The following is a 14,270-nucleotide window of genomic DNA, read 5'->3' as shown; positions in this document are numbered from 1 at the left end:
TCACGGTGGTTCGGTGACCTGAGGGCTGAATCCAGGCTGCCATCCAAGCCCACTGGGTCAGGTCAGCTCTGAGTACTGGTACACCTTGATATAGCTGTCCCCTGCATCGGCCACTACCAGCCGACTCTGGGGCACACAGGCCACACCCAAGGGCCGCCCCAGCCCCTTGGACACCAAGCAGACGGGTGCCCCAGTCCTGGGGAACAGGGTCACCTCCCGACGCTGCTCATCTGCCACAATAAGACTACCTTCCGCATCGGTGCACACACCAGTTGGGCTGCCGAAGGTGTGCCCCGTCAGGCGCCCCAGGGAGCCCAGGGGCTGGTAGGCATTGCCAAACAGCTGCACGTCCCCAAACTCCTCGCTTACGGCAAACCCCCCATTGGGTCCCAGGCCCACCCAGCGGGGGCCGTCTAGACCCAGCACAGAGGCTGGGGCCAGTGCTTCCAAGTTGGGGCCCAATGTAAAGCTGTGTACAGCCCCCGGCACATAGTTCGTCACCAGGAAGCGGCCAAGGGCGTCCACAGCCAGCCCCTGGGGGGCCAGGAAGGTACCCACTGTCACCCAGCGGCCTTGGGGGTCCCGGGCAGTATGCTGGAGTGTGTGGACGGCCCCATGGACAAGGTCGCTGACCACCACGAGCCCAGCAGCGGTCACAGCGACGTCCTCTGGCACAAAGTCCCCGATCCCAGGCACGCGGCAGGGCAGGTGGCAGACAGAGCGTCCCTCGAGGTCCAGCACATGGAGGCAGGGAGCAGCCCCAGCAGTCAGGAAGAGCAGGCCGTCCGGGGAACAGTGTAGGCCCCGGGGCCTCCCTCCAGCCCCTGCAGGCACCGGGACCTGCCTGAGCAGCCGGGGCTGCCAGGAGGGAGCGGGGTCTCCAGGCGGGTCCAGCGTGAGGTGCAGGCCCTCAACTGGCCAGCTGGTGGGAAAGGCCAGGAGGTCAGAGTTTGGGACTGCAAGAGAAAGAAGGCCCCACTGTGTGCCAAGTAGCAGCTCTCTCTGTTCCCCTGTGCCCTTCCACGCAATGTTGATGTCCTGTTTTACAGATGAGGAAACTGAGGCATGTGGGGCGTTTGGGGGATCTGCATTCGAACTCAGTTCCACCAGGTCCCGAGTCTGGCCCAACCTGCGAGCCTGGTAGCAAGCTGTGTCTCTAGGTCCCATTTTCCCCGATGTAGTCCCTGGGACACAATTCGGGGAGACACAGACCCATGAAGGTCACCATAGATTTTCCTCTGAGGCCTGAATAAGCTCACGGGTATTGAGATGTGCCAAGGCAGGGGTGGGGGGTGACAGATAAAAAGTGTTTCTCAAACTCATCTGCCCACAGAACCCTTGCTGCCTTCCTTTACTTACACAGGGAAAGTGACCCTTCTTTCCTTTGCCCCCACACCAATCCTGGGGACTTCCAACCCTTTAGGGTTGAGGCAGGGGTCCAGGCCTCTCTACCTGCCCTTACTCAGGGAGGCCAGCTGGGAGGGTCTCCTACCTGGGGCCAGGCCCTGGGCCCTGTTCCCTGCTCGGCTGCAGTCTCTGTTGTTGGAAACTAGAGCCTGAAGGAGTGGGAGGGGCCACCCTGATGTGGGCGAGAGGGGAGGAGGCAGGTGAAGCCTCTGGGCTCTGTGGAATCCTGTCACTCAACTGCTAAACTCCCCCCCCCTCCGCCCCTCCCCACCCCCGGGACTTCCAAGTGCTGCTACATTTCTGCCTTGGGGCCTTTGCACTGGCCTCTGAGACATTCTTTGCTGCCCCTGCTTGGCTGGATGTGGTCAGCTCAGTCTGCTCCTCCCCAGGGGGGCCCCCTCAGCTGTCCACACCCCCTACCCCTCTGAAAGGTCAGTCGTGGGCTCCCTCCTCAGGAGGCTCTGAGGAAATGTCTGTGTGTGAAGCGGCCCCACCCACCATCCCTCAGCCAGACCAGAGTCCAGGGTGAAGGACCTCCAGGGGTCCCCCTAGACTGTACAGGCTGGATCCTGTCGCTCTGATCCCATTTGTGCACTTGTAAAGCTGGGGTGACACCACCGAGCAGGGCCAGGCTTGCATCTGCCCAGTGGGTGATGAGAAATCGGGGAGCAGTAGACACATGTGGGTGCCAGCTGATGGGAGTCCAAGGACTCAGGACCTGAGGGTTCTCCGGACAGCTCCCAACTCAGCCCACAGCCCCCTGGAGACCCTCCAGGAAGCCCCTGGAAGGTGGGGGGTGGGTCAGCCTCTGTCTGCAACCCACGGCACTACTCCACCTGGCCAGCCTGTACCCCTGCTCTGGATACTGCCTCTTAACGCCCCGAGGTGGGGTGGGTGGCCGATGCTATCTGCTGCCTGGTGCGGTTAATGGAGCAGCCACAGGTCCTGCTCCGACTGGCCCCAGCCCGGCTGGCCCAGCTTGGGGAGCCAGGCTCAGGCAGGAACTGCCTTCCCAGGGGCCATTCCTGAGTGGGCCTGGAGGTGTGGCCAGCTCCGGGGGAAAGAAGTGATTAGCTGGGTCCAAGGGTCCCCTGAGCACCCCTCCCTACCTGTCCCCCACCCCCACCTGTAGAAAAGGCCAAATCAGGCCGAGGTGGGAGGGAGGCAGCGAGCTGTGAAGGCCATCAGATGCCTATCGTGCCTGCAGGGGCTGGCGGGGGCCCAGGGGAGGCCACGCTGGGTGAGCAGCCCTGGGCCACAGAATATGGGGACACCATATCACCACAGTGGGAGCGGCCTCCAGCATGAATCTGACATTCGGGCAGCCCTGCCAGACACAGGGGCTAGAGGCATGTCCAGAAGGGCCGTTGAAATACAGGCATGAGCAACCCCCAGATCACAAGTACCTGCCTCCCCACTTCTCCTTGCTCTGGCCCCTCCGAGGGAAAGCCCCCCACGCTATCCCCAGACTCTGTACCCCACCCCCAGAGACGGCCAGTCTGTGAGAGGAAGATCAGGGTCTGAAGGTGGACAGCTGGCAGGGAGACCTCAGATGCCCAGGGGGAAGGGGTTCCAGTGATGACGCTGGAGCAGCAACGGAAGGAGGAGACCCAGACAGGGTGTGGGAAGGTGGTTTCTATTTTAATGTTCACACCTGTGATCAATAAGAAGCTGTGACCCTCTGCTGTCCCTTTGTGGCCCCAGAGACAGGCCACGGCCATGGCAGGTGGGGTCCATCCACGGGCATGCTGGGTAGGCTCCAGGCCTCACCCCCGAGGCCAAGGCAGGTGGGGGGCCAGGCGGTGGGCGTGGGATTGGGGACGGGCCCCTGTCTTTTAAGGACAGAGGCGACAGCAGGAGCTGCGGTCAGACCTCAGCACCTGAGGGGCTCTGCAGGCCAGAGGCAGCCTCAGCGGGCCAGGAGCCCCCAGCCCTGCTCCGGGGGCCCCAGCTACTACCAGGAATGACAGGGTCATCTGGGGCTGGGAGGGGGAGAACTGGGGGTGGGACACTGGAGTCAGCCTCACACTTGGTGGTATGGCCAGAGAAGGGTTCAGCCAGTGTGGGGCCCAACATTCTGGGTGGCTCGGGGGTCCCCTGGACCAGTGTGGGGCTGAGCTCTGGCTGTCCCCAGACCCCCAAGGGCACCGAGGGCACCTTGGAGGGTGCCCGTTTCACAGAGAGATCAAGGGGTACGTCCGGGGGCCGCACAGCCCGCTCCAGCGCCTGATGGATGGTGAGTAGCTCCCGGCGAATCTTGCCCAGCTGCTCCCGCAGAGGCCGTGGAGCCAGGCCCCTGGCAGGTGCCAGCTGCCCCAGGCGCTGCTCCACCCTAGCATAGTCGCCGAGGGCACGCGTCAGATCCTCACCCACATGCCCAGGGCCCCCCAGCACCAGGCCCGGTGGCTGCTGGGGCAGGGGGGACACAGGGCCCAAGGTCTCGGGGTCACCTGGCTCCTTGTCCTCAGGCCAGAGCATCATGGAGGGGCCAGTCCGCAGGCTGGGGGGTAGGAGCCGGTCGGTCAGGAGGCTTTGCCGCCCCCCACAGTGCCCCCAGCCCCTCCCCCACTCCCCATCATGCCCCCTGTCCAGTCTGTCACTCCCGCTTAGGGCTTCAGGACCCCAGAAGGACAGACAGGCTAGCTCTCTGGTCTCAGTGTCCTGTGTCCTGAAGCCCAAATCCCCAGCCACTGAGCTCAGGACAGGAGTCCAGCCACCCCGCCCAACCCTCCTTCCCCTGCCTCACGCCCATGACTAGGGGCCCCTGACACCTACCTGCTCTGGGAACCAAGCTTAGCCATGCTGGAGGGGGCCTTCGGGGGCTCCAGCCTGCTTGCCAGGGGCAGCTTCCTCTTGGGGTCACTCTGGGCAGCCAGCTCCAGCCCCGCCTCTTGCCCTGGGTCCCTGGGGGCGCCACAGGACCAGGGCCCACCCAGCCCGGGTACTGGCATCTTTAGTAGCCCGGGGGCAAGAGTCCCGGGGGGGCCCTTGGGAGGGGCGGGGGGCTTGGCAGGGGCAGCCTTGTCTGCCGGCAGCCCCAGGCTATGTTCCAGGAGCAGAGGGTAGTACAGGCGGGGGCCAGGGGCAGGGCGCTCAGGGGTCTGTGGGGCAGGGAAAGCAGCGGCCGGGGGCAGCAAGGGGCTGGCCGAGGCCAGGAAGGGCAGGTGGGCTGCAGCGGCCAGAGAGGGCCCCAGGTAGGAAAAGAGGCTGGGGCCCAGAGGGTAGTTGACACCCAGCAGAGACAGCTGGAGGCTCTGGGCCTCGGGGAACTCGCTGGAGGTGGGCGGAGGGTAGCAGGGGACGCCGCTCTCAGGGCCTGCAGTAGCCGAGTCCACCACAACCACGCTCCTGGAGCCCCTGCCCAGCCCGGGCTTCCACGACTCTGCCAGGAGCCCACCGAGGCCCGCACCCTTCTGGGCATCCCTGGCCGCAGGGGGTGGTGTCCCTGGGGACCCCTCAGCCCCTGGCTTGGAGCCCCTGACACTGCGGTGCAGGGAGAGGACGTCAGTGACAAGAAGGTCAGGTGTGGCCGAAGCAGCCAGAGCTCTTTGGGGAAGGCTGCCTGGGTCGGCAGAGTCAGGGGGGCCGTCCGCGGAGAGCTCCCGGGGCCGGGGTGCAGCGGGGGTGCGGCGGCATGCCCACTCCGGGGAGTCGAGCAGCAGGGAGAGGGAGTCCTTGCAGAGGCTGTACTTCATGTGGTTGTAGAGGTGTGACTTCTCCAGGCAGGTGAACGGGCACTGGAAGCACTTATAGTTGTAGGGCTTGCCCCAAGGCCGTGGGATGTAATGCGGCTTCTTGGGCTTCCGGGCCCGTGCCCGCACCCCGGGGCCCAGGCGGCATGAGCCTGCCTCTCGGGACATGGCGGCCTGCTAGAGGACAGGCCCTGGTACCATGGCCACCTGCAGACAAGGGGGGCTCAGTCAGAGCCTCTGTCAGTTCCCAGAGCTCCAGGGGTAAGAGCCGGCCATGGCACTACCTCCCCCCCACAGCCCCGGCAAGCTGGGTGTCCCTGGCCTTTGCACGTGCCGCCCCCTGGCTGGAACGCCCTCCCTGCCTCTCCACCTATACTTCTAGGGTCCCCAAACAGAGCTGATGATAGTGCAGGACGCCGTTACATCTGACTCGGGTAAATGGCAAATACTTTTTTATATGGGTATGATCTAACCAATATTTGGAACGTACGCTAAAAAAGTATTGGTTGTTTATCAAAATTTAAGTTTAACGAGGCCTCCTGTAATTTATCTCCCAGGCCCAGCCAGCCCCCAGCAGGCCCAGTTCTGGGGTGATTCCACCCAGGCCCATCTCTCACACTGACAGAGCCAGAGTTTCTGTCTACCCAACGGGCATTTGGTGAGTGACCGGAAGAAGCCAAGTGTGACCAGGCCCGTTCCTGGGGGACATCAGCCTTTCCTTGTCTTACACCCCTCCAGAGACCTCTGCCTGTGCCAGGAAGTCGAGATAAAAGCTGCTGAGATAAGAAACCAGACAAAAGGCTCTGAGAGTCTGGGTAACACTGTGTGTGTGTGTGTGTGTGTGTGTTTTCCTGCTCCAGCAGGGTGTGGGCTGGGTACTGGAGGTCTCAGGGGGCAGCCTCACAGGGGGCCAGGCCAGGCTGGGGGGTGTGGACGTCATAGCATGACTCCACGTGACTGCACGGCCCAGCCACCTGCTCAGCCTGGCTCCATCTGGGTGGCTTCAGGCAGGTCAACAGCTGAGCCTGCAGTGGCCAAGCTCGGCCAAGACCCTCCTCTCCCCATGCCCCGCACGTTCACTCAGGAACCGCTCTGCACTCCATCTGGGCCACCACCTGGCTGTCCACCACCCCGGTGCGTGCCTGCGTGGGCCACAAGGAGAGTGTGTGCACACAGGCGTGTGAGGCTCACACGAGCCTTCCCTCAGGGCTGGGGGGACAACCTCTGCATCGCTGGGCCAACTCGGAACAGAGTGGACCAGAAAAATACCTGGCGCCCCGGGCACACGTGCACGTGAGGCTCATACCACACTCAGAGTGGACAGCACAGACAGGGTGTGCGCAGACACTCAGACCCATCCGGGCACAGCACGCACACACACACACACACACACACGCACACGCACACAACCCCCCCCCCCCCCGAGGACTCACATGGTCACGGACACTCTCATGGATGTGGACGGACGCACTCACCCTGCTCCCCAGGGCTCAGGGGTGGCCAGTGAGTTAAGCAGGAGGATTGGGGCCGCTGAACAGCCACCAAGAGCAAGTTGTTCTCCCTGCTGGCCTTCGGGCTCTGCACATGGCAGGCAGGCACGTCCGCTGCCCCCAAACACTGGGTGGGCACTGTTATTAGGGGGACAAGCAGAGGAGTAGAGAGTGCTGCCCTTCCGAAGAGGCCCTTGAGAGGGGGGTCAGCATGGTTGAAGCCAGAGCATGGAAGTGGGGGCAAGCCGACTAGTTGACTGGTTTGTGGAGGTCCATATCTGGGAGGGGATGGGGCTCTCAGAGGGGAGCAGGGGTTGGGAAGAGGGGGCTGGGCCCAAGAAAGGGCGGGGGCTCCCTGAGGGGCTGCAGACCCCCTTGAACTTGGTGGTGGGTGCAGAGGCAGGCCCCATTCCTGCCCACCCCCCCACAACCCAAGATATAGATGACAAATGGGCATGTGTTCAGGAGACAGAGGCGGCTGTGCTCGGGCCATCGATCACCCAGCCCTGGGAGCCACACAGCTGTGCCGCCTGGTGCCACCGCCCAGCCCACCTCCCAGCCTGGCCCCTGGACTGGGGGTGTCTCCTCCTAGGCTCCAGGACTCAGGAGGAAGGAGGGGGTGTCCTCCTGTGCTCCCTCTTCAGATCAGTCACCTGGGTGGGGGAGCTTGTTCAGGAGCCATCTCAGCAGCTGCTGACCCCACAGGGGTCCAGAGGACACCTGGCACCCACCCAGTAAGCTTGTGCACAAGCAGAAGTCACCCCCAGACACCAGCACGCACCCACATACACCCAAAGGCACATTCATTCGCACACGTGTCCCAACCCGTGACTGGGTACATGCTTCCAGAGCGGCCTGCACCCCCACTGTGCCAGCTCAGACACCTCAGCCCCACTAACCTTTCCCTGTCTAGGGGAGAATATGTGGCAGGTCAGGAGCAGGAGGCCCCACCCCAGGGTTGGAGAGGGGACAGCCAGCTCCTGGAGTCACCGCAGCTCACCCATCCCACTGGCCCCCTTGGGACTTAGGGAGCACCCCACAGGGCGTGGTGCAGAGGGGTGACCAGGCTCCTCTTTGGCTGAGGACGTGTCCCCAACTCCCTCCCCCTTGCCCTCAACAGCCGCGCCCTAGCAGGCGCCCTCCTACCCAAACAGGGCTGCTGCGCCCAGATGGTCGGGTACGCGGAGCCTGGACGCTGGGACGTGGCGGGAGTAGGGGCTGGGGCTGCCGGGAACGCACCCGACACTCCCGGCGTCCCGCCGTCCCCTCACCCCTCGCGCCGATCCCGGTCCTGCGCGGCCCCGAACTTCGCCGAACGCGCGGACACCTTCGTCCGCCCTACCTGCGCCCCGGCCGGAACAGAGCCTGCGGCGTCCCGCGAAGTCTGCGCCTCGCCTGGAGGACCAGGCAGAAAGTTCCCTCCCCCGTTTCACCCGGTGCCCTTCCCGCCCGGCGCCGGCAGGGACCCCGGACCATGCGAAACGGACTCAGGCTCTCGGGGCAGCGACACGAACTCCCTCAAGGGAAACTGAGGCCCGGTGCTGGGAGCCAACTACCTTGCGGTCTGCAGTCACTCACTTGGCAGCGAGTACCCGAAGCCTCTGCCACCGACCGCGTCCCCCCGACGCCGACTCTCACCCACCGAAGTTGGCAGCAGGAGCGGCCGCGCGTGCGCTACGGCGCTGGGCTCCGGGAGGCGCTGCGACCTCCGACCCGGGCTAGCGGGGGGAGGGGGCCAGCGAGCGCCGGTTTGCAGTCTCCCTTTGGCCACCCCAGGTGACAATCCCCCCACCCCCCGCCCCGTCTCACCCCCTCTTCCTGCCCACAGTCGCCCCCTTGCGCGCAGCTCACCAGCCTCGCGCGCCCAGGACCCGCTCAGCTCTCTCTGCTGCGCCGGCAACTCCTGGATGGAACGGTGGCCGGTGACACCAGTGGCACCACCAGAGCCGGGCAGGGACGGACAGCGTCGCGAAGGAGCCAGGAGTGGAGGCGCAGGTGTGCGGACGAATGCGGGGCGCCTGGCACCATCCCCGCCCCTGTCGCCTGCAGGCTGCCGCGAGGGTGCGCAGAGGCGGCGAGGTCTCCCGGGGTCCCTGCAGCGGTGTGATGGGGGTGTCAGCGGCCCAGGGCGCATGGAGAGGGGCCGTCAGCACTCATCCGTCAGGGCAGGGCTCTGGCCCCTGACAGCCGCCCGCCTGAGCCAGGGCCTAGGGGCTGAGCCCCGGGACAGGGGGCGCTGTGGGGAACAGAGCCAGCCTGGGGAGGGCTGCAACCCAGCCCAGGAGCAGAGAGCCTCGTCCTGGGAGGGCTGGAGCCGCGAGCTGAGGAGCACAGCCCAGTGCATGTGAACGGTAGAGCGAGAATCCTTTCCTGGCTAGCTCTGCCTGGCCAAGCTGTGCCTCCAAACAGGAGGCTGAATGGACCGGCACCCCCAAACCCTTGCCCTGCCCACTGATGGCCACCAGCTCAGGAAACGATGGTCACCATGCACTCACTCCCCTCTCTCTGGAAGCATTACCACCCCACCACCAGCCCAGACTTCTAACTCCCCAGGCAGGTGCCCCAGGAAGGCTGCATGGCCAGGCCCTCCATCTTCCTGCTGTTTTCAGAACTCCCCTCCACTGTTGTTCCCCCTGGATGACCTGGGGTGGATGAGAGGTGGGGCCGGTGAAAGGCTTGGATGTCTCAGACTCACCATGACACCCCCACCCCCTAATGCGCTCATGGCCAGAGCTGCTCCCAACCCCAGCTGGGGCACACCAGATTCCACATCGCTCCCCGAGCTGTCAAATCTTCACAGTCTGGGGCCCCACTGCTTCTCAGCTGGTCCTCCTGGAAATCCACCTGGCCAGCCAGTTATATTCTGAACACGGATACAGACGTGCCAGGACAGGGCCAGACCATGTCTCGCCTTGTGAGTCTGTCTTCTTCGGGGGAAGGTACCTTAACCCAGAGATGTGTGGTGGTACAATTTCAGGCGGGGTAGGGGTCTGCAGCCGGAGGGGTGAGTGAAGCTCCAGGCTGGTTCTGTGGAGGCACAGAGGGCTGGCTCCATGAAGGTCCACTTGGCCCTTCCTTGGGGCTTAGCTACAAGCTTGCTGGGGAGTCCCCAGTTCAGTTGGGGATGCAGGAGAGATGGGGGAGGAAGGCATACCCACGAGGGGTCTCTGGGTGTCACACTGTGAAGGGGGCAGCCAGAGTCTAGCACGTCCTGGGGCCTATGAGCCAGGCCTCAGTTTCCCCATCTGTGCAAGGTGACAGGCCATGGCCCAGGTCTCCCTGTTCAACCACAACAGGCATCTGTAAGGACCAGGGCACCCAGTTCAAGGACACTGATGTAAGGGTGAGTGCCCAGTTTGGTCTCCCTCCTGCTCCAGTGCCACCTACCCTGATGCAACTTGGGGGGGCCCCACTTCTCCCTAACAAGTCCACGGGGCAGGGAGGGCTGCTGTGGGTGGCACAGCGTGCCAGCTTTCTCCTCTCTGCCCGCCTGGGATGGCCTGGCTGACCAGCTGACCGTGTAGGCAGCCCCGAGCCGAGAGACAGCTTGAGCAGCCGTCACGCCAGCAGCCCCGTGGAGAGTGGGGCCAGGAGGCCTGCTCCTTCTGCACACAAACCCAACTCGACGTGCTCAGCTAGGCCCAGGCCCCTCATCACGGGCACTGCGCAGAGGGCAGGGGACACAGGTCACCTTGAGACAGTGGGAATGGCGATCTCAGGCCTCAGCCACTTGGTCCCAGGGACGATTCTGTGCTTCCCTGGCCCTCACTGGCTGACCCCTCTGAGGACAGGCCACAGCTGCCAGTGCAGGGGATAAGCTGTTTGTCCTGTTGCCATCCTCCAGGGGATGAAATGTGATGGATCAGGAAGCCCGGTCCTGAGGAGCCCTGCCTCGCAGAGCAAACAGCCCAATGAAGCCCAGGTGACCCAGGAGCCCCTGAGAGGAGGGAGGAGAGCAGGATTCTGGGTTCTGGAGGAGAGGAAGCCAGAAAGCCGTGCTCAGCACCAACTGTAGAGGCTGCCCCTGTAGCCGGGATTTTTTTCCCCAGAAATTTAGGTGAGAGGAGAGGTGGTGGCACCTCTAGAGGAATTCAGCACCCAAGGGGCACGACCTGGGTGCGTGTCTGGGCTTCTAGGAGGGGTCTGTGCAGGTGGGACGGGTAGACACTGAGCTTGCTGCAGGGGAGGGTCCTGAGAGCCCAGAGGCAGCTGTAGCCCAGTGGCCTGTGCATGAGGGTGCGAGTCTGGCCAGCTCGTCAGGTACACAGATGACCGTGCCCTCCACCGGCGGCCAGGCAAAGCCAGCATATTGATGCCAGCCTCCTGCGTCCCTGTACTCTCTGCCCGAGGCTCTCCACGCACATCTGCTCCCTCATAGCTGGCACACATTGTGCCCGGGGCCTGTCCCACTTTCCAACCAAGAGTGGGGCGTGGGGGTGGGACCCACCCTGGGACTGACCCACTGGGACCCACCCCACACGGTGGGGTGAGCTTGGGCCTAGGGAAGTGGCACCTGCCCCCTGTGAAGTAGTGACAGAGACCCCATTGGCTTTGGGGCTTGGTGCCCAATGTTGCACTGTGTCCGGAGACCCTTGCCTGAGTCCACTCACCTGCAGAATGGTTGGTGGAGACGTGGTCTGTGGATGCTTCTGGCACCGGGGGGCTCCTGGGGAGCTGCCTTCTCTCCTCAGCTGCTCCTGGTGCAGGGTGGGGTGGGGAATCACGGCCCCTCCCTCTGCTTCCACTCAGCTTGTCCACACCCACCCTGCCACGTCACCTCCAATAATGCTGGTACGTGTGTGCCAGGGGGTGTAGGGGCAGGGTGGACAGTGGGCCCAGGGCAGGTAGGAGGCAGTGGCACAGTGCCCAAGGCAGGCCTGTCACCCCCCAGTGTACACACAAAGCCCTCGCCAGGACAGGTGTAGGGGCCGGGCCAGTGTTCGCCTGCCCAACGGGCAGAGGGATGGGAGGCTGGAGCCCCAAAGCAGGACCTGGGAGCCCCTAGGAAGGCCAGCACCATACGGCATGACGGCCACGACTCACTGACCAGCCCTGGGACACATGGCAGCGCCAGTGTCTGCAATGCCCCTGGGCCCAGCGCATGGGTCGCCCTTGGCACTTCCTCTACCTTGGCTCTTGCAGGTGGCCTCAGGGAGCCCTGGCTGAGGGGTGGGCCCAGGGCTTGGCTGAAAGGGGTCACTGCCCCCAAGAGCACTGGGCAGCCACAGCAGGGTTGTGAGAGGAGCAGAGCTAGTGTTGGGACTGGGTGATTGTGGACAGAGCTGCAAGCAGGTTTGGGGGACCCCACTGCAGACCCACAGGGAGCACATGGAGGGCTGGAGGTTCCCCAGGGAGCCTGAGGGGGGCTGCCCGACCTGGCCCACCCTGAAGGAGGGGGCCCAGTTGGGAGGCTTCTGGTACCGGGGTCCCCCGAAGGCCTCTGGCATCTGCTCTCCTGGGCCTACAGACTTGCGGGTGGCTGACCCCTTCCCCATGACTGCTTTGCTGGGCCTCGTGCTCCCAACTCGCTGCGGGGCTGTCTCCTCTGGAAGCCCCGCCGGCCCTCCCCATGTGCTCCACCCCGAGACCCATAGGTCATCAGGCACAATGGGGAAAGGTGTGGGGACCCTCGCTGTGCTTCAGGCTGCCACGATGGAGAGGGACTGCCATTGGAGTGAGCTCCCCGTTGTGGGAGGCATGCGAGCGGGTGCAGAAACCTGCGGATCACGGAGGGCGCAGCCTGGCCAGGAGGTGGGATGACAGGTTTGGGCCGCTGGAGCCCCCACCCAGCTTGGGAGCCGGCACTGGCCGAGCAGCGCCCCGGGCCGACAGCAACCATATGTTGGAAAGGAGCCGTGTGCGTTGCTCTGTGGCCCGGGGGGCCTGGCCTTCCTGGGCCTGTCATAGCCGATTTTCCCTGCCTGAGTGGCAGCTGGCCAGCAGGCGGGGTGGGTGGGGGCTGCAGGGGCTCTGCTCAGCTCCGGTCCCTCCCCCACAGCTCTCAACACTGGACCTGCCACTGAGGGTAGACCCAGGTGCTGGCCCCCAATCCATCCCTGCCTGTGGTGGTCCCGTCCAGGTCAGGTCTGGGCCCTGAGAGGAGCCCTGGCGGCTGGGGGCCGGCCCTCCTGCTTGGTTGTGGGCGGGTGGCCAGGGGTGCACACGGGCTGTGCGGCCCCAGGGCAGGCGGGAGAGGGCCGGGAGCCGCTGCCCTGTCAGCCCAGCGCCCAGAGCTCTGCAGAGGGAGGCGGGAGGCCACGGCTAATTTGTACACTAAGTGCTTCTGACAGGGACGCCTCACAAGTGAGAACACACCACCACCCGCCCTGGGAAGGCTGCCATGGCCAATGGGTGGGCAGAGGCAGCCTGGGTGAGGGGCCAGGGGGGCACACGGGGCCAACTCAGCAGGCACACAGGGAGGGGGCCAGGGAAGTAGGGAAGAGGGAGGGGGAGGGTTTGGGACCAGGAGCCTCAGTGGCCAGAGGGCGACACTTGGGGAGGTGAGCAGAGGTGGGGAGCAGGGTCCAACAGTGAGGAAGGGGACAGTCCCCAGGGTTCCTGCCTGCTCCCACTGTGGCTGCTGGCCCACTCTACTCCTCACACCTGGCCTGGGGTCCAGGTGCCACCATGTGATGATGGCTGAGGGCATGGCTGGTGCAGTCCACCCCTCAGGCTGGCCGGGCTGCCTCCCCCAGGAGTGCCCCGATCCTGGCCAAGCCCCCACCTGGGCGCCTCCATGTCTACGCCTGCCAGCACCTCCCTTAAGCTCCTGTGTCATGACCAAGGGTCTCACCTGTGGGGTCCCCCAACTCCTCGGACATGGTGTACTCTGGGGCTGGGGGCACCTGGTCCCCCTTTCCCTTACGCCCTCCTTGTTGGAGCCTCCCCCTGCCGGCTGAGGTACAAGGGGAGGGGGTGCTGGCTGGGGTGAGCCAGGGTCCCCAGGCTGGCCTAGGAGGTGGAGCCCCTGCTGCACTGTGGAGACCCCTGCCTGGCCGGACACGAGCAGGTTATTGGGCCCTCCCTGGAACACAAGTGCAGGCTGCCTGGGACGCCCCAGGGGTGACAGAGCTAGCTCTGTGAGGACTCCAGGATGGACGCAGCCTGGCCCCCGCCCCACGGGACAGGGTCCGGTGTGGCCAGCGCAGCCGCGATGCAGCAGGGAGGGCGTCTTCGGGCGCAGAGGTGAGATGTGTTGTGGCAGCTCCCCCGCTGCCCGAGGCCCGCCTGGAGCGAACACTGCTGGTGGCTTTAATTGCTTTCACATTCGATAGGCTGGCCTATGACAGGCCTCTTACACCTGCTGAGTGCCAGCCTCTGCACCCCAGCCCCCGATTTGTTCAGGGAGGGTGGCCCCGGAGCCTAGACAGACTGCAAACCGCAGAGCAGACGGGTGAGCTGCTCAGCAGGCTCCGCCTCGGCCACCACGGAGACAGCACCTCCCAGAAGAAACTGGAGGGGCTGCGGGGCCGCCAGGGCCGAGCGGGAGCAGGCCGCCACCCGCAGAACAGGATTCAGAAACTTTTCTCTCTGTGCAACCCTCTCGCTCCATCTGCTCCTGCCTGATGACTGATAAATTCAGACAGACACCCCCAGACGCAAACGTCTCACCAGGAAAAGGCTTGAATACGTACTGTCTGCCTGGGGCTGAGGCTGTGCGGGGACCAGCCTGCCGACCACT

General features: G+C 64.6%; 2 protein-coding genes across 6 annotated transcripts; both read right to left on the bottom strand.

The window, feature by feature from the left end:
* Nucleotides 1–28: 28 nt before the first annotated feature.
* NHLRC4 (NHL repeat containing 4) lies at nt 29–3,128 on the bottom strand. The gene is made up of 4 exons (XM_033102111.1): nt 3,062–3,128; nt 2,609–2,734; nt 1,493–1,549; nt 29–956 (listed from the first exon to the last, which is right to left on the bottom strand). The coding sequence occupies exons 1-4, from the start codon at nt 3,126–3,128 to the stop codon at nt 58–60; spliced, it is 1,149 nt and encodes a 382-aa protein (XP_032958002.1). The 3' UTR covers nt 29–57.
* PRR35 (proline rich 35) lies at nt 3,048–9,025 on the bottom strand. Of its 5 annotated transcripts, XM_033101746.1 has the most exons (4): nt 8,441–9,025; nt 8,168–8,307; nt 4,183–5,306; nt 3,048–3,907 (listed from the first exon to the last, which is right to left on the bottom strand). In XM_033101746.1, exons 3-4 carry the CDS (start codon nt 5,265–5,267, stop codon nt 3,274–3,276), a joined length of 1,719 nt encoding a protein of 572 aa, XP_032957637.1. In that variant the 5' UTR covers nt 5,268–5,306; nt 8,168–8,307; nt 8,441–9,025; the 3' UTR covers nt 3,048–3,273. The 5 variants fall into 5 exon arrangements, with proteins under 5 accessions (XP_032957637.1, XP_032957636.1, XP_032957638.1 ...); XM_033101745.1 differs by lacking the exon at nt 8,168–8,307; XM_033101747.1 differs by lacking the exon at nt 8,441–9,025 and having other exon boundaries at nt 8,146–8,173.
* Nucleotides 9,026–14,270: the final 5,245 nt, after the last annotated feature.

Source organism: Rhinolophus ferrumequinum (genome assembly GCF_004115265.2).
Source record: "Rhinolophus ferrumequinum isolate MPI-CBG mRhiFer1 chromosome 15 unlocalized genomic scaffold, mRhiFer1_v1.p scaffold_54_arrow_ctg1_1, whole genome shotgun sequence".
NCBI lineage: Eukaryota > Metazoa > Chordata > Mammalia > Chiroptera > Rhinolophidae > Rhinolophus > Rhinolophus ferrumequinum.
This window is presented reverse-complemented; position numbering and strand designations above follow the sequence as displayed.